The 21,920-nt window shown below is 47.4% G+C and overlaps 2 protein-coding genes across 2 annotated transcripts in view; both read left to right on the forward strand.

The window, feature by feature from the left end:
* PLCXD3 (phosphatidylinositol specific phospholipase C X domain containing 3) overlaps positions 1-12,058 on the forward strand; it is a 156,004-nt gene extending 143,946 nt beyond the window's left edge. Inside the window, exon 3 of the mRNA XM_073562665.1 lies at positions 8,895-12,058. Coding sequence (XP_073418766.1) covers positions 8,895-8,898 — 4 coding nt within the window. The 3' untranslated portion in view covers positions 8,899-12,058. The remainder of the gene's footprint in view (positions 1-8,894) is intronic.
* A 743-nt stretch (positions 12,059-12,801) lies between these two features.
* Positions 12,802-21,920, forward strand: part of C6 (complement C6) — a 54,106-nt gene continuing 44,987 nt past the window's right edge. The window contains exons 1-4 of the mRNA XM_073562666.1: positions 12,802-12,886; positions 13,814-13,978; positions 14,190-14,346; positions 15,333-15,477. Coding sequence (XP_073418767.1) covers positions 13,836-13,978; positions 14,190-14,346; positions 15,333-15,477 — 445 coding nt within the window. The 5' untranslated portion in view covers positions 12,802-12,886; positions 13,814-13,835. The remainder of the gene's footprint in view (positions 12,887-13,813; positions 13,979-14,189; positions 14,347-15,332; positions 15,478-21,920) is intronic.

The raw sequence follows: 21,920 nt of genomic DNA on the forward strand, positions 1-21,920 counted from the left end.
GGTGGAGTGAGAATACATAAAAGAGCGGGAAGGATTAGAAGTTGGGTCAGTCAGTCAGTGAGTTGAGAGGAGAGGAGTGAGGAGAGAAGATCCCTGGGAGAGGGATAGAGGAAGGAGGTGCTGCAGCAGATCTGAGTGACCTGGGTCTGCTGGCACGGGAAAGGAAAGAAGGAGAAAGACATTGACCAGAAACCTGATCTTCCATAAGAAGGAAAGACGAATACGGAACGTAGGAGTAAAGGGAACAGAGGACGTGGGTTAGAGGAAGAACCCTGCCTAGAAGTTCTAAGCGCAAGGCCAGGGCCCGGTCCCCGAGGTTGTATGGACACTAATGGTTCTGCAGCAGACACCGGTGGAGTAGTGGGCTGTAAATGCACTACTCCCATCTAAGATTTGGGAGCACAATAGCAACTTGGATAGTGAGCCGGGACTCAGGAACAAGGAGTCCCCGAAGCAGGCTACAGCTGTCTGCCGTACAAGTAGAGTTCTTGGGAACATCTGTCAGGAGGAACTCCAGTGTAATTCAGTACTAGGAGTACTTCACTTAAAGGCGCTATAGAGGAGACGTTCAGAAAGGCACATGTTGGCGGAGTGTTGGAAGGGAGCATCCTATCTTGCCTGGAGGTTGACTGGGTCCCTTACCCGGAGGACACAGCACGGAGGCGGGCATCTGTGTGTACTACAGACTGTGAGTAAAGCTTTGAAACTACAAGCCCTGGTGTCCTCCATTCATTCCTGCGCCAACACACAGAGTACCGCTACATCGGGGGTACCAGATTCTTCACTGCCTGCGTCTCTCCTCTACCCCTACATCTACACTGCCCTGGGACTACAGCTCCACCTGTGGGGAGCTTCACCATCTTGGCTGCAATACACCATCAGTCCCAGAGGATCTGCATGCAGCGTCGGCCTAACACCTCACTTGCCGAACACCACAGGTGGCGTCACAAACTATTCAATTGATCCATCACATTCCACCATTGCAATTCCCCTTTTTCTTGGGCGCCCAGGGCCACGGACCGGGTCACCGCTGCTGTGACACATCCCGCCGATACCGGCCCAGTGCCGAGTACCCCACAGCCCTGGGAGGGCGACCCATATCTCCAGAAGCAAAACCAGACACACCTAATCCAGAGTTTGGAAGCAATGGAAGGAAGGTATCATAGAATGCAGGGAATCGCATCGGTTATGCAGGTGGTTTTAATGTTGTGGATGATTGTAATGCAACTATTCTGCTTTACCTAGTTTTCCAGCAGTACAATAGAGCTATCAGTAACTTCCCCACCCTATAATTTTAGTACTAATTAGGTGACTCTGATCATTCTGTCACAATCTGTACAGCAAAGCTGACAAGTGACCTACATAAAACACAATGTTATTGTGTGCTCTAGTGGCTGGTGTGAGCACTGCAGTATAGATTTTCAAACTTTTCTAAATGCCTAGCCAGAAAATAAATAAATAAATCACAAATTTTTTAAAAAAATGCATTATAACAAAAATTTCCTTTAAATGTCATTTTCTGATACCTTCCCATCACTGAAATATTTCTTCCAGTCCCGGGTTATAAAATAAATCCCTGTAATGTCTTTACTACAAGAATTGCACAGCACAGCGGCCCTTTAAGGATGTTCTTCTTTTCCGCGGAGATACTTGACAGAAATCACTTTTTGTTCCATAAAACTGATTTGTGTTGAAGTTCAGAGTCGCGTCCTTGCGCGGCTGTTGAATAGTCAGAGGATACAGTTGCTAGGAGATGCTAAAATAACGCGGCAATCCGTGCAAGGACCACAATTGTGGCATGATGGAGCGGAGCGGCTCAGCGTCCTATGGGCTGTTAACCTTTTCTAATTCATATTTCAGAAATGTCTGTGGAGTGGAAAGGTGCTCCTCGGGTAATGAACGAATACATCAGTACCGGCGGTGTGCGCAGAAATTACTGATGAGATCCTTCTGCTTTATCTTCTACCTGAACTTTTCTATCAATTTCATATTAGTCACGTTTTTCTTGGTGACTTTTCAAAGATAGATATTTCCATAAATTATGTCACTGGAAAAGAAAGTCATGATCAATAACTTTTATAGGGGTTCTGGAGCGCCTGCCAGGGCCGTGGGGTACTCGGTACCGGGCTGCTTCTTAAAGGGGCAGTGTTACAGTGGCAGCAGTGACCCAGTCCGTGGCCCTGGCTGTCCAATAAAAGTGGATATTTACAGGGGAAAAATAAAGAGTTTGTAAAGTGTTTGTGACGCCACAGGTTTTTCTCTTCCAAGGGCAAGGTCTTCAATAGGTCAATTACCACTTGGTTCATTTTCTCACACATGCCATTTGTCTGTGGATGGTTCGGTGTCGTCCTGATTTTCTTGCAGCCATACAAATTACAGAACTCCTGAAACACTTCTGCTTCAAACGCTGGGCCTTGGTCGGTAAGCACTCGTTCAGGGTAACCGTGCGGTCGACAAAAGTGTTGTGGAAATGCTTTGGCCTCTGTCTTTGCTGTTTGGTCCTTGACAGGCACAACTACCAGGAACCTTGAGTATGGTCAACGATGGTGAGGGCGTAAACATAGCCTGAACGGCTTGGGACCAGCTTCACATGGTCTAAGGCTACAAACTCAAGCGGCTGCTTGGTGATTATTGGCTGTAATGGGGCTCACTGGCTATTACGGTCCTTCCTACGCAGGTTGCATTGTCCACATTCTCAGCACCAATCTTCAATGGCCTTCCTCATACCAGCCCAGTAGAATCTCTCGCGAAGTAGGACCTACAACTTCTTCCATCCGAAGTGTCCTGCTCCATCGTGGTATTCTTCCAGGACCATTGACGCATATCGCTTCGGGACTACCACCTGCCAGACCAGTTCATGAGTTCGGGCATTCACACTCCTCCGACACAGCTTTTCCTCGTAGATGAACAGCCTGCCCTTCTCCTTCCACAACTGTTGGGTATCTTGTGGAGCATGTGGACTAGAGAGCGAGTCAATTACGTCAGTAGCTCCTTTACCAGGTGGATTTCTGGGTCGCTATCCTGCATATCTGCCCACTCATAGTGGGGCAATGGGTTTAGCGTGGCCTCTTTCACGATGTAGCACTTGTTTTTGACCCCTTGGGCTCGTTGGGCCGCAACCGGCCGGTGAAAGGCTGGTAACTCGATTTCTTCGAGTGCTTCCGGATCTCCTCCCCAGTCTGGCAAGTTGGGCATTCTGGACAGCGCATCAGCACTGGCATTCTTATGTCCCGCTCGGTACTTGATGGTAAACTCGTAGCTGGACAGCCGGGCCATCCATCTTTGCTCCAGCGCACCTAGCTTTGCGGTTTCCAGGTGAGTCAGCGGATTGATGTCCGTGAAGATGGTAAACTTTGCCGCAGCTAGGTAGTGTTTGAATCGCTCGTTCACAGCCCAGACTATGGCAAGGAACTCCAGTTTAAAGGAGCTGTAGTTGTCAGGGTTCCTTTCAGTGGGACGAAGCTTCCTTCTGGCGTAGGAGATTACTCTTTCTTTGCCTTTCTGTACCTGCGACAGTACTGCTCCCAGTCCCACGTTGCTGGCATCAGTAAAGAGGATGAATCGTTGGTCATAGTCTGGGTAGGCCAGAACTTCTCCCCCATGAGAGCCAACTTCAACCGAGTAAAGAATCTTTCCAGTTCGTCATTCCAGTCAAACGTAGGACTCTTCTTCCTGGCCTTCTTGGGCTGGCCCATGAGCAGGTTTTGCAGGGCTGCGGCTATTTCAGTAAAGCCCTTGATGAACCTTCGGTAGTAGCCTACCAACCCAAGGAACTGACGGATTTCATGAATGTTGCTGGGCCTCTGCCAATCCCGGATAACAGTGACTTTGTCGGGGTCCGGTGCCACGCCTTCCAAGCTCACTACGTGGCCCAGGTACTGCACCTTGGGCTTCAGGAGGTGGCATTTGGATGATTTCACTTTCAAGCCAAAATTGGACAGGGCTTCGAACACCTCAGCCAGGTGTTCCAAATGGTCTTCATAGGTCTTGGAGAAGACAATGACGTCATCAAGGTACAACAGAACTGTCTCGAAGTTCTTGTGTCCAAGGCAGCATTCCATCAACCTCTGGAACATTCCTGGTGCGTTGCAAAGCCCGAATGGTATGTAATTGAACTCTGAGAGGCCCATTGGTGTTGCGAAGGCGGTCTTCTCTTTGTCCGCTTCTGCCATGGGAACCTGCCAATACCCACTGTTGAGATCCAAGGTAGAGAAATAGTTAGCGGTTCTCAGTGCAGCTAGTGATTCCTCTATCCTAGGTAACAGATAGGCATCCTTGTGGCTAATACTGTTAATTTTCCTGTAGTTAACACACATCCTAATTGTACCATCTTTCTTTCTAACGAGGACTAGTGGAGCTGCCCAGGGGCTACAACTGTCTCTGATCACCCCAGCCTCCTTCATCTCTCGTAACATACTCTTCGCACATTGATAGTGAGCTGGGGGTACAGGCCGGTACCTCTCTTTAATGGGCGGATGGTTTCCAGTGGGGATATGATGTTGGACCCCTTTTACCTGCCCAAAGTCTAAAGGGTGTTTGCTGAATACCCGTTCAAACTCTTGGACTATTCGGTAAACCCCATTCTTTTGTTGTGTAAGGGTGGAGTCAGTGCCTAAGTGCAGCTGCTGACACCACAATCCTCCAGCTGTTTTGCAGGGCCATTGTCCTCCGCCTATTCAGACGAGACCAAGGGTTCTGCTGTCTGAATTGCGTTGTGATTGACAGTGAACAGCTTAGCAACAGTGGCATACCGAGGTAGTGTGGCCTCCTCCTCCCCACAATTTAAGATGCATACAGGTACCCTCCCTTTGCGGACATCAACTACCCCTCTGGCTGTCAGGACAGTGGGCCGGCTATCAGAGTACACTGGCTCTACCAGGGCTTGGTAATCTCTTCCCCTGAGGCCTATGGCTGCCCGACACCAAATTAACATTTCACTCCTTGGGGGTATTGAAATGGGGAATGAATCACTCACTCTGAGGCTAAGTGCACACGTACCGGAACTCTCGCGAGACGTCGCGTTCCCGCGAGATCGGACGCCATCGCGGGCATTTTCGCAAAGGACTACTGGGAACGGGAGCGTGGAGAGAGGCGGGAAGGCTGTGCGGGACGTCGGAGGGTAAAAATAACAATATTTTTTATTTTAAATTCTATTTTTTACAGGGATATGGTACCCAAAGCCCGGAGGACAGTCTCCTCTCCTCCGGACCGTGGGTACCATCCGCAATTGTTCTGCTTACTTTCCGCATGGTGTGCACAGCCAACAATGCATTCCTATGGGTGCGGGATCGCCGCGATTCCGCAAAATAATGAGCATGCTGCGGTTGTTACCGCGAAGCGATTCCACCGCGGTAAAAACCGCAGCATTAGCACAGCATTGCGGAATCCCATAGGAATGCATGGGATGCTTATTTTTCGCGTTTTCGCGGCAAAATCGCGCGGTTAAAACTGCCGCGGAAACGCGAAAAAAACGCCACGTGTGAACCCAGCCTGACACTGCCGACTTCTCCACCAGATAGCTCTACCTGCTGTCTTCGCATCAGGGCCTTGATCTCCTTTTGCAGGACCCGTTGCTCACTGGAACCAGCAGTCTCGGCTACCTGTTGCAACAAAATAATAACCTCGGCAAGACAATTTTTCATAACATTAGTACCTAAGGTTACATTCTCGTCAATCAATGTTTACAATTATCAGGCCTTGAGCTTTTAATTCTTCTCACCCCACTTTAATGGTCACCTCCTTGTACGTCACCTGCGGCAAAGCCTGACCATTGCTGGCAACTACTGTCAGCTCATCATCTGGGTCGCGAGTAATTTCAGAGTCAGCCCAATACCGTTTGTAAAGAATATATGGCATAGTTGTCACCTGAGAGCCAGTGTCCAGCAAAGCGTTCATGGGGATGCCGTCAATCACCACTGGGAGGACCGGTCGCCCTCCGACGTACTTGGCTCGCCAGTTCTGTGGGCCTGGTTGTCCTACTCCTGGGGGTTGGCCCTCTGCCCCAGGGGTTGCTCGTTTAAATGACAGAATCTTGCAATGTGCCCCGCTCTGCTGCAGCGGGCTGCAAATGCGTCGTCCGTCCTGGTCGTAGCGATCGTTGTCCCTCCCTCTGATCGGTGGGATCCTCTTCCGCCGTCGCCACGGGACGTCATCTGGACTGGAGGCCAGCTGGATCTTCTCCTTTGGGGGCACTTGCATGGACTGCACAGTTTTGGCTAGTGCAGCCATACTTTTGGTCAGCTCCTGGATCTGAAGACGTAGATCTGCAGAGGGATCATTATCTAGGGTCTGTGCGTCGGCTTCAACAGGGATCTGAGGGAAGGATGCTGCCTCTTGGTGGTATGTAATTGCTGGGCACCTAGGGGGCGCTGAGCGGCTGACATTTGGTTCCACTTCAAATAAACTGCACAGTCTCTCCTTGAAATCGTTCAGGGTATGTGACTCCCCTCAGTATTGCGGTAGCCAGGCCGCTCCTGGTATATATGGCATTGATAGCGGCATTATAGGGACTGCAGCGGCGGTCGCCAGATCTTGCAGCTGCACCTGTCTCTGAATCTTGCAACAACATGGGGGCTGCGGCAGCATCCGCCGCTAAATGTTCTCCTGCGTTAGACATTTTCTTCCCCCCTAGTAAATCTTAGCCAGGCTCTGAGTTTCCACTGGCTTACCAGACTGTTGCTCCGTCGGCTGGATGAACAGTGTGTGCCGGGATTCCAGGCCTCAGCTCCCTGCTCTCTGCCAGCTGCTATCTGAGCGCGCGCAGCACTTCTCTTTTCACGCTCTCTCTCTGGCTCCGCCAACAACAGCACATCCCTTCTTTTTCCCGCGTGCCGTGTGGCGCTGTAATGGCAGCAATCACACAGTTCAATGCAGTCTATGGCATACAGTACCCGGTGATACCGGGCTTCGATATCATGTTCGTGACGCGAAGTTGGAGCGCCCGCCAGGGCCATGGGGTACTCGGTACCGGGTCGCTTCTTAAAGGGGCAGTATTACAGTGGCAGCAGTGACCCGGTCCGTGGCCCTGGGCGTCCAATAAAAGAGGATATTTACAGGGGAAGAATAAAGAGTTTGTAAAGTGTTCATGACGCCACTTGTGGTATCTGATCAGAGGGGACCAGCGCTGCAGTGCAGATCCTCTGGGACTGATGGTGTGATGCAGCAGAGTTGGAATAGCTTTCCACAGGCAGAGCTGAGTCCCAGGACAGATGAAAGATGTTGAGGGAGATGGTGATGTAGTATTTGGCAACAGATGTAGCAGTGCTGAGAAGGTGTTGCAGAAAGAATTCAAAGGACACAACAGAGTGAAGTTTCATTTACCTTTTACTGAGCTGTGTAGGCACAGTCCAGGGCTCAAGTTACGGATGGTTCTAAAGACGGTCAGCCTGAAAGCAATTTGGGAATCTTATTCAGGTTGGTTGTGAGGCCTCCTCTCTAGCGCTATTCTCTGAGGTACTTGCTATTGTGAACTCTATTCAAGTTCATCTCTGTGTCTGCTACTTAGGTAGAACTCCACTCGCATGACAGGCAGCTGTAGCCTACTTCAGGGATCGTCGAGTCTCAGTTGGCGACAGAGGATCTGTGGCCTCCTGTCCTCCGGATTCTGCTGTGGGACCTTTAGCACCCACACAGCTTCGGACTCCAGCGTCTGGTCTCTGGCACTCAAGCTTAGGGATGAGCGCTGCTATGCTCTCGTCCCCAGCTCCTCTTCGCACGTCCTCTCGCTTCCCTGCTCAGCTCTAACTAACCACTAACTTCCTGCCTCTGACCAGAGAGCAGCTCCCCAGAAATCGGGTTTAGAGCTCCCTCTGCTGGTCTGGAGCAGGAACTGTGTTGTATGCTGGAACTACCTGACAAAGAGATCCCTTCCTTGCTTCCAGGCATGACATCTCTCCCCCTTGGAGGGAGGTAAGGCCACTGTGGCAACCGTACTCCTGGGGTGCCACAGTTCTCCGAACTGTCACATCAATAGCCTGAACTTGGGATAGGACCCCTGTGACCACCATTGACCTGATCACTGAGGCCTTGTTCATCCATGGGTATCCTCCTCCACTGCAGCCTTCCTCTTGACCATTCTAAATGTCTTCTCTGCAACCTTGCTATTGATTCTCTTGAGTTTTCTCCTTCTCTACAATCTTCTCTTGTCCTTCCTAGGTGTCTTCCCCCACTGTAAGCTCCTTCTTGCCTCTCCCAGGGTGTCCCACCCCTCTGAAATCTTGCTATTGTTCTTCTTGGGTGGCCTCCTTCTCTGCATTCCCATTGGTTTTCATGGAAGTCTTCCTATTATGTAGCCATTCCTTGATGTTCCTGGGTGTAATTTTCATCTGCAGACTTCCTTTTGTCCCTTTCTGGATGTCCTTTTGCTCTGCCTCTTTCCCTTGTTTCACTTCCATGAACTCCTCCTCTGCATTCTTCCTTTGTTTTGTTGATCTCCTCCTCTGCAGTTGTAAGGAGGAAGACCAGGCTGTGGGCACCTGTACTGCGCCGGGTCCAGAAATGTCGAGGCTGCGTCCCAGGTTGAATAGGGGACCGGACAAACCTCTTCACCCGGAAGCAGGGGGCGTGGCAAAGAGAAAAGCGCACGTAGCGACGGGCAGTTTCCCGCCGACAGTGACAGAGCTGGTGTGTGCAAAGCGTGCTCAGCTTCGTGAGCAGCACCGCAACGTATCGCGGTCGGCTACACATGAGCATGCCACTGAGCCCAGCAGCAGAGGATGCGCCGTGGGCTCCGTTAAGCTCAGTGTCGCGCACGGGCATAGGAACGGGGGCCATGTTCAAGACTGTTCGTTGTGGCCCTCTTTGCCGGACAGCACACCGCAGACTCACCTCGACATTACACTGTACGCAACTCCCTTGACTTTGGCTGCACAATTTATGGACTATTGGCTCAACAGGTAAAACCGGAAACCACCCATTGCCGCCAGAAGATATATCGTGAGCTGTGGAAACTCCCCTGAGGACTTTGCACCGGCCGTTACTGGGACTACAACCCTCATTGGATCATCTGCGGCCAAGAAAGCGACGAAGACGATAAGTTTATTGAGTGGACTGCTGTCACATGTTGTTGTTTCTTGCCCTATCATTTGAAATTTAATTGTTCATCTCCATGCGAGGAGTATCTTTACTGTTCAATTAAATTGTTAACCCTTGCTCTGCCTTTCTTGCATCTCTGCTTTCCACAACCTGCTTACACAGTCATTCACTTGTCCCTTCTGGGTGTCTTCCTTCTCTACAGCCTATCCTTGGTGATTTTCTAAATGTCTTCCTCCTCTGCAGTTTCCCAGTTGTCCCTCCCTTGGTGTACTCCTTCTTTGAAGTCTTCTCTTATCCCACCTGAGTCTCCCCCTTCTCAATATTTCTTTTGTCCTTTCTAAGTGTAACCCTTTTCCGCAGACATCCATCTGCTCCTTCTGTGTGTCATTCTACATATTCTGCACTCTTCACTTGGTCCTTCCATGAATATCCTCCTCTTTAGTCTTCTCTTATTTCTCCTGGCTTTCCTCCCCTGAAATCCTCCTTGTTTCTCTAGAATGTCATGCTTCTCTGTAACCTTCATCTTGTCCCTTCTGGGTGTCTTCCTCATCAGTATCTTTTCCCTTGTCCTTGCCTGGGTGTCTTCCTCTTCTGCAACCCTTTATGCTGATCCTCTGGGAAGTTTTCGTTTGGTTCCTTCCGGGTATCCTTCTGTTCTATAATCTTCCCCTTGATCTTTCTGGGTGTCCTTCTCCTCTTCAACCTTCCTATTAATACTCTTGAGTGTCCTCCTCCCTCTGCAATCTTCAACTTGTTCCTCCTGGGTGTCCAAAGGCTCTGCAGCCATCCTTTTATCCCTTTCTGGGTATCCTCCACCACTGCAGCCCTCCCCTTGTTCCTCCTCAGTGTCCTCTCCAACCTTCCATTTGTTGCTCCTGAGTGTCCTCCTTCTTTGCAATTTCTTCCTTGTTCCTCTCAGGTGTTCTTTTCCTCTGCAGTCTTTTCCTTTGTCCCTTCTGCTTTCCTCCTTCTCAGCAGTTGTCATGTTGATCATCCTGGGTGTCCTCTTTCCTCTGAAGCCGTCACCTTGTCCCTCCTCAGTGTTCTTCTTCTTCTCAACTGTCACGTTGTCCCTCCTGAGTGTTCTCCTACTTTTCAACCTTCACCTTGTCTTTCCTGGGTGTTCTCTTTCCTCTGCAGTCATCACCTTGTCCCTCCTGGGTGTCCTCTTTCCTCTGCAGTCATCATCTTGTCCCTCCTGAGTGTCCTCTTTCCTCTGCAGCCATCACCTTGTCCCTCCTGGGTGGTCTTCTCAGCCGTCACCGTTTCCCTACTGGGTATTCTCCTTCTTTCAGCCATCACCTTGTCCCTCCTGCTTGTCCTCCTTCCTCTTTTCCTCTGCAACCATCACCTTGTCTCTCCTGGGTGCTCTTCTCAGCCATCACCTTGTCCCGCCTGGGTATTCTCCTTTTAAGCTGTCACCTTGTCCCTCTTGGGTATTCTTCTTTTCAGCCATCACCTTGTCCCTCCTGGATGTTCTTTTTCTCAGCCATCACCTTGTCCCTCTTGGGTATTCTTCTTCTCAGCCATCACCTTGTCCCTCCTGGGTGTTCTTTTTCTCAGCCGTCACCTTGTCCCTCTTGGGTGTTCTTCTTCTTCTTGTCAGCTGTCACCTTTTCCCTCCTGGGTATTCTCCCTGTTTTCAGCCATCACCTTGTCCCTCCTGGGTATTCTCCTTCTTTTAAGCTGTCACCTTGTCCCTCCTGGGTGTTCTTCTTCTCAGCGGTCACCTTGTCACTCTTGGGTATTCTTCTTTCAACCATCACCTTGTCCCTCCTGGATGTTCTTCTTCTTCTTGTCAGCCATCACCTTGTCCCTCCTGGGTATTCTCCCTGTTTTCAGCCATCCCCTTGTCCCTCCTGGGTGTCCTCCTTTGTGGTAGCTCCTATAGTTTGCTCCTCTAATTCCTGCAGTATATAATTAGCATATTAATATGTTTTACCAGTGAGAACACACTGTTCCTTGTATTTCTATGTAAACTGTCTGTTCAGCATATTTCTTACCTTCCTCTGTGCCTAGAGGTAACTCTGTCCCTGCTCCTCGCTCCTTTCTCTCAGCCCCATGTTTGTCCCCATAGCCCGATAAGTTGTAGTACTGAATACAGTGTAGCGCCCCCTGTCTTCTGGGCATTTTCTCTTATATATGTTGTATATGCTATGCCTATTCTTAATAGTTAATGAGTGCTAATAAGTTTTATTTGAGTTTTTTTTTCTTGTATTTTCTTCTCTTCTTGTCATTAGGATCCATTGTGGGCTCCATGTAACAGACGTTCAGCCCCGATATGAGGAAATCCCGGAAGTGATATTTTGGACTATTTCCAATGTGTCTACACATTTATGGGAACTGTGTTGAAATCCTGATGATTGGTCATTAGATGGGGGGATTCAGCCCTGAGAATATTTTGGACGGGTCAAGTAAACAGTGAAGATAAGGAAAGTTACATTCATGTCCTTCCTATTTAATCTGGTCAGCAAAACAGCAGAGAAGCTGCGGAGGCAAAATCATCAGGACTGGAAACGTTTTTCTAAATGAAGCCTTAAATTTAACAGAACTTTTAGTTTTCAAGAGCACAGGACTGGGGAGAGGGGTAAGATGCGGCCCACGGTGCCACATTGCAAATGGAAAAGGGGTAATATTTATGGGGAAAAAATAAAAATAAAATGCAACCGAAAACTACATGACTCAATGGTTATTTGAGGCCAAGTTTTGTTTTTTCTCCCACCCTACAGCGTGACCCGCATTGTCTGGCAAAATATTGTCCAGTCCTGTGATGGAATCAGTGAGAAAGAGGATAATAATCTGCTAAAATCCCACAATATTAAACATTTTCCACCCCTTTAAGTTTCGGAGTATAAAGTGCATGCTGATTGTAAAAACCCAAATCCACCATCCCCATCATCAAGGTGGAAAACCTGCGCCTTTAATGGAACTTATGAAATGCGTTCAACATTCTGACTCGAAGAGAAGAGACAAGGTGGTTGCAGTTACTTATTAAATATCTCCAAATTTGACGGAAATAATCCATCTAAGGGCATAGTTTTTAGGGCGATATGACGTAGCACTGGCATTCTGGACCTGGAAATTTACCAAAACTTGCTCCCTATATTCCCTTATATACCAGCAGTGGATTCACCACCAATAGCCAAAGTCAACATGGCCCAATCTGGATGAATATGCTGAAAGCATTATTAGTTATTTTTCCACACACAGTATTGTAGGTATATTTTATGTTGTGTAAATGCCGCTGTTCTCCTGAATCCGGCGATGTTTTTCTTTTGTTCTTGCGCCTCTCTGTTCCTGAGATATGGCCTCTTCTTCACTGTATATAAATCTAGTCTTTTAGACAAATGGGCCTGTCCCTAAGGAACACGCCCACAGAATAGAAGTGAGGACGACTCCCACTTGGCTAACATGACTAAATTTATATACAGGAAATAGGAGGCCATATCTCAGGACAGGAGAGGCGCAGGAAAAAAAGAAAAGCATCGCCGGATTCAGGAGAACAGCGGCGTTTCCATCGGATAAATAAAGTACAGGCTTACGGCAAAGGACAAGTTGTCTTACGCTACAATAAATTTAGCAATTTAAACAATTTATAGATCACAATGTTCTGGCTTCCAAAAGTAAGTATTAAAACTACTACAGCCGAGTGCACGTCAAAATAACAGAAGTTATGACAGTGTCCAGGGCCACAAGAAATCCCCAAAAGGGGTTTAACAAACAGTGACAGGGGGAATGGTTCTGCACTTTAGGAGGGAGGGATGAATGGTGTAAAATTAACCAGTGTAAATACAGACCCTGGACTTTTAGGTGAGGTGCGTTTTCTACACAGAGAGGAGAAGTTGGCAGCCCGGTAAGATCTACCGATGTCCTTATAGTCTGTATTTGGGGGGATTTATATGAAATGTTTGCCCTGGAGGCAGGAAGGGGGGCAGCAGGGTGCTACTTTATAACATGCACTGTCACTTCTGCCTCTTTGCAGCACTTTTGGGGGACTCTTCATAGATGCCACATCCTGGCACAGCTCCGCTACCCACAGATGCAGCCCCTCTATAACATGGGGACTAGACGAGAGAAAGTTATAGGTCACCCAATAACAAATATCCAAATAGAGCCTGCCATTACGGTATAGGGTTTTGCCATCCAGGAAACAAAAGGCTTTTTTAGGCTTTCCCCTAAAATCATTTTCCTGACCCAGGACTCCCATGGCCTTGTTTCTTGGGGTTTTGCTTTCCTGACAATTTCTGCTTGTCAGAGACAATCCTGACAATATGCTGATTACAAAGCGTTCCCCCCAAGTGATCAATTTTGACTTTTAGGGAAACGTGGCGGTAAGTGTTTAATTTTCCTGCGGCGCCACCACAGGAGAAGTGAAGTATTACACGGTGTCCACTCACATCAATGGGTTTCTATAACATGGGCTTGCCAGGTCCTTCAAAGCAGGAGGTGGTCGTTATAACTGCTCTCCATTCTAAGAGATGAGGGCCCTCCTCTATTAATGGGGTATTAAAAATGGAGCTCCTTTACAGCGCACTCTTTCTAAGGGCCACACGGTCAGCCACGTGGGCTACCTCTTTGGTATGTATCCGCTTGATGGTCCTCTTGATGGTGGATTATACAAAAGATTAATTATGAGATATGTTTCTATGGTATCTTTTTTTTTCTTTGTTTAATGTTGTAGTTCCTCAGGGGCGGGCGCTTGGATTTTTTAAATTCTTTTATTAATACTTGGATAAGGGCAGGTGATGAGTAGTAAACTGCATTTCCTTTTTTATTTTAGCATTCTTTCAGCATAAACCTCCATGGATTACAACATTTTTCTTGCGTGTTTGCTCTTAAGCTCCATCGTTGGGAAGGCGTCTTCTTGTTTTTGCGACCATTATCCTTGGTCGTCATGGTCAATTTGCTCTAAAACATGTGAACATGGAACTCAAAGTCGAGCTCGGTAGGTTCAATTTTTTTTGGAAGAAATCTTATTAAAATTTATTTTTTTCGCGTTGTGGATCTGTTCCACAGTCAGTTCCTCATGTCCTCGTGCGAGTAATGCGGCTCCGCAGGGGAGTCCTGCACCGATACATTCACGCAGCAGGAGGAATCGCTGGTTAGATACTTGTCCTTTAAGAATGTGAATTCTGACTGATATTTTGTATACGCAGGAATATCAAATACGACGAACACTATTATAAAAACGATTGTGAGCGACTATGTACAAAATTCGAGAGTCGATCTTGCAATGAACAGTCGTGTTCAATCAACTGCCAGCTAGGAGATGCGGGGCCGTGGTCTGACTGCGATCCGTGTCTGAAGAAGAAGGTATTGTAGTACCAGCAACGTAACAACTATCATGTACAGAGGGGCAGACTATGGCCATAAAGTCTCTTCGCGCCGGCAGTCATTTATAGCTGGAAGTAGATACTACAAAAATAAGAATTAGAAAGTTTTATTTCTATTTTTCCTCATGTTTGGATGTAGTCTTGACTTTAGCTAAATAAACTGGCGTCTGTGGGGTAACGTTTCTCCTTATGGAGAGTGACATGCCAGATCTGGCATGCCAGTATGAGGAGACTTAAATGCCTTGCATGTGCCTCTGGGAAATTAAATGTGCAAAATTGTCTTCTAGTGCCAACTATTGGAAGTAGCGATCCTACAAGTCAATATCGACCCTTTAACGAGTCTTGTAATATGACTTAGGAAAAGAACCAAACCAAAATCTCAATTTACAAACACAGGATATTGCCCTTTGTCAGGGCAAAGAATGAGATCTGATTTGGCTAAGTGAGAGGCTAAGACTGGGGTCTGTGGGGTAAGGTTTCTCCTTATGGAGAGTGGCATGCCAGTATGAGGAGACTTAAACGCCTTGCATGCTCCTCTGTGAATTTAAATATGAAAATTGTCCTTTAGTGCCACCTATTGGAAGCAGCGATCCTACAAGTCAATATCGACCCTTTAACGAGCCTTGCAATATGGCTTAGTATAAAAGCCAAATCAGAATGTCAATTTGCAGTCACGGTGTTTCTCACACAGCCAAATCAGATCTCATACTTTGCACTGATGAGGGGCGATACCCTGAAACACTGTTCCTGCAAAGTGAGATTCTGATTTGGTTTTTATCCTTAGTCATATCGCAAGGCTCGATATTGACTTGTAGGATTGCTACTTCCAATAGGTGGCGCTATAGAGCTTTAGTTCTGTTCCTCTCTGAATATACAACTTGTATAGAGAAGACAGAGACACTGCACATTTTTTGATTGTTTTTTTTTCTAATTTCGCACATTAACACGGCACCTTTATTTTTCCAGTTCCGGGTTCGGTCGCTGCAGCGCCCCTCTCAGTTCGGAGGGCAGAGCTGCTCAGGACAGCTGTCAGAGTCCAGAGATTGTCTCCCCTCCAAACTGTGCAACATAGAGGAAGCCGACTGCACGAAAAAGTTTCAGTGTGACAGCGGTAAGAAGCCGCGTCTGCATCGTTCCTCAACGTTCGGTGCGACATCACTCCATATTTAGTATCATTCTTCATTCTTCCATTGATAGAACCTTTTTTCTTTGTCTCTTGAGTCGCCATTTTTACTCCTACCTTTTTAGGTGCACTTAACATTTTGATCACTTTGTGTCACATTTTTGGAGGAGGAACAACGACTGATAAAAATGGCAACTTTGGAAGGTTTTTTTTATTCTAGCATTTGCGATATGGATTGAATAATTTTAGATTTTGACAGATCGGACTTGTCTTTTTTTATTGCCTCATATTTAAAAAAAAAAAAATTAATGATTTAATGATTTTTCATTTCATTCACTCATCTCTAGTTCTAAGACGTATCAGTACCCGGGCAATCATCGGTAGATACAAGTGTCCCCGTAGTAATACGTTTTGTGCTTTGTCCTTTGTGTTGCCGTCTTTGAATTCCCTTTAATGACTGTGAATTTAGTGTCCTGGGTAAAATGCTGCAGCCGCAAAGCAGAATACGGAGTTTCCTTAGGGAGATTAAATAGGGCGGTTTGTATAATTAGGCAACAATTCCTGGGAAAGAAAAACATGTTATGATAAGTTTCGGTGGTGAGGTTATCGCTGGCAGACACAGCTCTGCTGCAGGACGTGGTGTAAACAGCTCCGCAAGGATCCCAGGGGGAATGTAGGGCAGCCCTACAGAGAAGGGGGGGTGTACTCATAAACAGTCCCACAAAGGGGTTAAAAGGGGTTAGGCATTAAAGCATTCATAGGTTTTTTTAGCTGAACTTTTTTTAACCTCTTTGCAACATGCGCTGTGTATGTACGGCGCAGCGGGAAGTGCGTTCCCACAAAGCGAAGTACATATACGGCACTGTGCATATAAGGGGCCATCCCTGCACGTTGCCCTGGGGGCAGGCCTGGTCAACTCTGACCAGCCAATCACAGTCATATCAGAATGAAGTTGTAAAAAAACTCTGTGTCATGTGGGCTGATTAACCCTTTTGGCGCTGATTGGCTGAACAATAATTATTAGCCAATCAGCACCAAGAGGGTTAATCTAAAATAGTTGTCACCGCTCTGCACACCACCTTTACTTCAGAGCGGTTGTAAACCGCCTCTGAGTTACCTGAGAAAGAAAAAATCATTGGTGGGTCAGTGCGATCCTCCTGTGATCTCCTGCCACCTGCTATCTCCTGCCACCTGCTATGTCCTGCCTCCTACTATCTCCTGCAATCTCCTGCCACCTCAGATCTCCTGTGCTGTGTGACTGATCTGTGCTGAGGCCACAATACTCAAAGGGACATCTGTTTAGGTGAATCTCTGGTTCATTTCAAAGGGAGGCTCAAATTCCGCCAATACCTTACTGTATGAGGGCCAGGCATGGAATTAAACTGTACAAGCTGCGAGAGTACCTCAGGGTACACCCACAGATTTAGGGTCTATGAAGAGAAGGACACCCAGATTAACCCAACTGATTGCTCTCCTATCCTGGGGTTGAGTGGGAAAATTGTTGTGAACACTTTTGACCTGGCTTCTGAGTTTGGGCTCCCTCTGGTGGTTGCTGCTGGTAATGGAGCTGGTCTGGCTGACAGAAGTCAATCACCTGAGCTGGATGATTGGAGGTCAGGTGTTACAGACTGGGGTGATTTAAGTGAGCAACCTTCCCTTGCCGGTGATTTGGTTTTCTTCCTGAGCTGTTTGGAAGTCTGCTTGCCTCCTGCTCCGTCCTGCATCTTTCAGATAAGTTATTTGTCTGCTTTTTTGCATTTCTGCCTTGCTGGTGTTAGTCCAGCCTGTTTCCCTGCTGGGACTTGTGCTGGACCCTGTTTCATTTGCCTCAGCTTATGTCAGTCTTTGCAGTATTTCTAATCCCGTTATATTAGTATCTTTTGTTTGCGTCCAGTTACACCAGAGTTCTGATTTAGTGGGGGAGAGGTCGTGTGGCCTCAATATTTTTGCATATCAGACGTGTTGGAGTTTTTCTTAGGGTTTTTTGCGTGATTGCAGACAGTATCCTTTCCTGTCCTATTCTATCTAGACAGTTTGGGCCCCATCATTTGCTTACTCTATTTTCTGCCTGTGTTTGTGCCTCATCTTGTCTCACTGGCAATATATGTTTGGGGGCTATCTATTCCTTTAGGGTTCTACTCCGGGGCAGTTTAGCTTTCCCCTTTCTTGCTTTAGGCTTAGTTAATTTCTTTAGCTGTGCCGAGGCGTCTAGGGCATCGTAGGTACTTCCCACGGCTAATTCTAGTTGTGTTGTCAGTTTAGGGGTCTGCAATCCGCTTAGTTACCAACCTCTCTGGTTATCTGGTTGCTTCGCCTATTCCTCTGTTATCCTCCTTGGTTACCTAATCATAACAGAAAATTGTGTGTGAATTGCTGCACCAAACGCTGGTAAAGGGTTATCACCTCAACGTAGATAACTTTTACACCAGCATCCCATCCTTCGAGACCCTCTGCTATGGACTGACCTGGTTTGGAGCAGTGGTATTGCAACCACTAGGGACAGCAGTGGCAGGAAGAGTAGTCAGGGATAGCCAGAAGTTGGTACACAGCAGCAGAAGTAAAATCTTGAGGATATGCATCAGGTGAAAGGAAGCTAGACTAGAGGCTGGTAGCTTAATAATCTCTCAAGGAAGAGAGTGCTATACCAGGTTTAAATAGGGTGTTCAATCAGGATGGAGCTAATCAGGAACTCAGGGCGGAGACAGTCAGAAACTACACAGGTACAAGTATCTGGGTTAGCATGGAACTGTCCAGCGAGCTGAATAGCCCAGAGGGAAAAGCTGCCGTCTGGTGCACAGGAGCTGCTGGGTTTTAATCCTGTCACCCTCACTGTCAGAAGTACAGTTGCATGCGGCACACTGCGAAAAAATAAGGCAGCCCTCCCTACGCCGCTAATTGGGCAACTGCTGAGTAAGGGCAAAAGCAGAGACCAACATGCTAGTGGTCAAGGACAAGAGGGATGTCCTTATCTTGACCACCATACGCCGTGACAACAGCTCCCATGTCACTGTCTGAGGTACCACAACACAAGTCCCAAAGCCAGATTGTATCTTGGACTACAATTATTATTATTATGCATTTATATAGCGCCATTTATTCCATGGCGCTTTACATGTGAAAAGGGGAAATATAGACAAGTATAGTAAACATGTGTAAGACAAGGGACACACAAGTACATAAGGAAAGGGGACCCTGCCCGCGAGGGCTCACAGTCTACAGGGAGGGGTGAGGATACAGTAGGAGAAGGTATAGCAGGTCGTGCTGTGGTTCAGTAGACCGAGGATCATTGCAGGCTGTAGGCTTGTCGGAACAGGTGGGTCTTCAGGTTCTTTTTGAAGGTTTCCGTTGATGGTGAGAGTCTGATGTGTTGCGGCAGGGAGTTCCAGAGTATGGGGGAAGCACGGGAGAAGTCTTGTATGTGGTTGAGGGAAGAAGAGATAAGGGGGGAGTAGAGAAGGAGATCTTGAGATGATTGAAGGTTGCGTGTGGGTAGGTACCTAGAGACCATGTCACAGATCTATGAGGAGACAGGTTGTGGATGGCTTTGTATGTCATGGTTAGGGCTTTGAATTGGAGCCTCTGGGCGATAGTAAGCCAGTGAAGGGCCTGGCATAGGGGGGAGGCTGGGGAATAGCGGGGAGACAGGTACATGGGGGGTGTAGACCTCTCAGATCAGGTTCTCCAACCATACAGTGCCATGTGAAAAGATAAAGTATAGTACAAAAAATTGTCCGTTTACAGATGGCACTGTACATTGCTTTTGTGCTGTTCCGATCTTCAGGCAATATGGGGACCGTCTTTCAGTTTCAGGAGGTAGTCATCAATGGCCTAATGTTTGGCACTCAGGATGGTGAGGGTCCCAGTACTTCTGAAACTGATGGTGCCTGTATTGTACCAGGGCAACATTTCCCAGGAGAGCTTCCCCAAACAGTGAGGAATGGACAATCACAAAAACGGTGCTCAAAGGGGGGAATCCGAAAAGACACAACTTACTATTTGGAAACCTGACCTGAGAAACCTAGCCTTTGCGTCAAGGATTGCTTCAAAGAGTGCCACACAGCCATAAATTAATACAATTTGATGTTATCCCATTGACACAACACACTTTTACAGTTGTGGCCAAAAGTATTGACACCCCTGCAATTCTGTCAGATAATACTCAGTTTCTCCCTGAAAATGATTGCAAACACAAATTCTTTGGTATTATCTTCATTTAATTTGTCTTAAATGAAAAAACACAAAAGAGAATGAAGCAAAAAGCAAAACATAATAATAATAATAATAATAATAATCTTTATTTATATAGCGCCAACATATTCCGCAGCGCTTTACAGTTTAACAGTTTCAAAACACAAGTCATAAGTAACAACGTTAACAATACAATAATTAAAGCAAAATAAGACGAAATAAGACGACCCTGCTCGTGAGAGCTTACAATCTACAATGAGGTGAGGGAGATACAAAGTACAGGTGTGTATTTACAATGGTGTATTTACAATGAAGGTCCAGCCATCTTGCGGGAGTGAAGGATGGATGGAGATAGTGAATGGGCTACACACGCACACTTACACAGAGAATGACTTTGATTAGTGAACGTGATAGGCCGCTCTGAACAGGTGTGTTTTGAGGGAGCGCCTAAAACTATGCAAATTGTGGATAGTCCTGATTTCTTGGGGTAGAGCATTCCAGAGGATAGGAGCAGCACGGGAGAAGTCTTGGAGTCGGGAGTGGGAGGTACGGATTAGTGCAGAGGTTAGTCAAAAGTCGTTTGCAGAGCGCAGTGATCGGCTAGGCCGATAGACAGAAATGAGAGAAGAGATGTAAGGGGGTGCCGCACTGTGGAGAGCTTTGTGGGTGAGAACAAGTACTTTGAATTGGATCCTATAATGAATGGGCAGCCAATGTAAGGACTGGCGAAGAGCGGACGCGTCCGAGTACCGATTAGCCAGATGGACGATCCTGGCCGCTGCATTAAGTATGGACTGGAGAGGGGATAGTCGAGTGACGGGGAGGCCAATTAATAGAGCGTTGCAGAAATCCAGGCGAGAGTGGATTAATGCAACAGTGAGGGTTTTTGTTGTTTCCATAGTGAGAAAAGGGCGGATTCTAGAGATGTTCTTTAGGTGTAAGCGGCAAGAGCGGGCAAGGGATTGTATATGGGATGTGAAGGAGAGATTGGTGTCAAACATAACACCCAGACAGCGCGCCTGCTGCCGGGGTGTTATTGTGGTACCACCCACGGAGAGGGAAATGTCAGATTTAGGGAGGTTAGTAGACGGCGGGAGCAGAAGAAGTTCAGTTTTGGAGAGGTTGAGTTTCAGATAGAGAGCGGACATGATATTGGAGACTGCGGACAGACAGTCACTGGCGTTCTGTAGTACAGCGGGGGTAAGGTCGGGGGAAGACGTGTATAGTTGTGTGTCATCAGCATAAAGATGGTACTGAAAGCCAAATCTCCTGATGGTCTGTCCAATTGGGGCCGTGTAGAGAGAGAAAAGAAGGGGGCCAAGGGCTGAGCCCTGAGGTACCCCGACAGCAAGAGGAAGAGGAGATGACGTGGAGCCAGAGAACAAAACACTGAAGGAGCGGTCAGAGAGATAGGAAGAGAACCAGGAGAGTGCAGTGTCCTTAATGCCTAGTGACTGGAGCCTAGAGAGTAGGAGATGGTGGTCAACAGTATCGAAAGCTGCAGATAAGTCAAGAAGAATGAGCAGAGAGTGGTCACCGTTACGTTTTGCTGTCAGAAGGTCATTGGTCACTTTGATGAGTGCAGTTTCAGTCGAATGTAAGGGGCGGAAGCCGGACTGTGAAGGGTCTAGAAGGGAGTGAATGGAGAGGTAACGGGTAAGGCGGGAGTAAACTAGGCGTTCCAAAAGTTTAGAGATGAAGGGGAGATTGGAGACTTGTCTGTAGTTGTTTGTGCAGGATGGGTCGAGAGCAGGTTTCTTTAGTAATGGAGTAACGATGGCGTGTTTGAAGGAGGATGGGAAAATGCCCGAGGAGAGGGAGAGATTAAAGATTGTAGTTAGGTGGGTTGTGATGACTGGAGAGAGAGACTGGAGGAGATGTGAGGGCATGGGGTCGGTAGTGCATGTAGTCGGATGAGAAGAAGAGAGGAGTCTGGAGACTTCTTCTTCTGTGATGGGATCAAATGTGGAGAGTGAGCCAGGGGAGATGCAGGAAGGGATGGGAGTCACAGCACTTGGTGGTTGGGAGCAGATTTCTTGACGGATATTATCTATTTTTTCTGTAAAGTGGGAGGCCAGGTCATCAGCACAAATGTCTGTGATAGGGGCTTGTGCTTTTGGCCTGAGGAGGGAGTGAAAAGTGTCAAAAAGTTTCTTGGGGTTGTTGGCTAGTGAGGAGATCAGGGTGGTGAAGTAGGTCTGTTTGGCGAGGTGAAGGGCAGCGTTATAGGTTCTTAACATAAA

The sequence above is a fragment of the Dendrobates tinctorius genome, unplaced genomic scaffold (genome assembly GCF_039654945.1).
Source record: "Dendrobates tinctorius isolate UK_male_01 unplaced genomic scaffold, ASM3965494v1 ptg000362l, whole genome shotgun sequence".
NCBI lineage: Eukaryota > Metazoa > Chordata > Amphibia > Anura > Dendrobatidae > Dendrobates > Dendrobates tinctorius.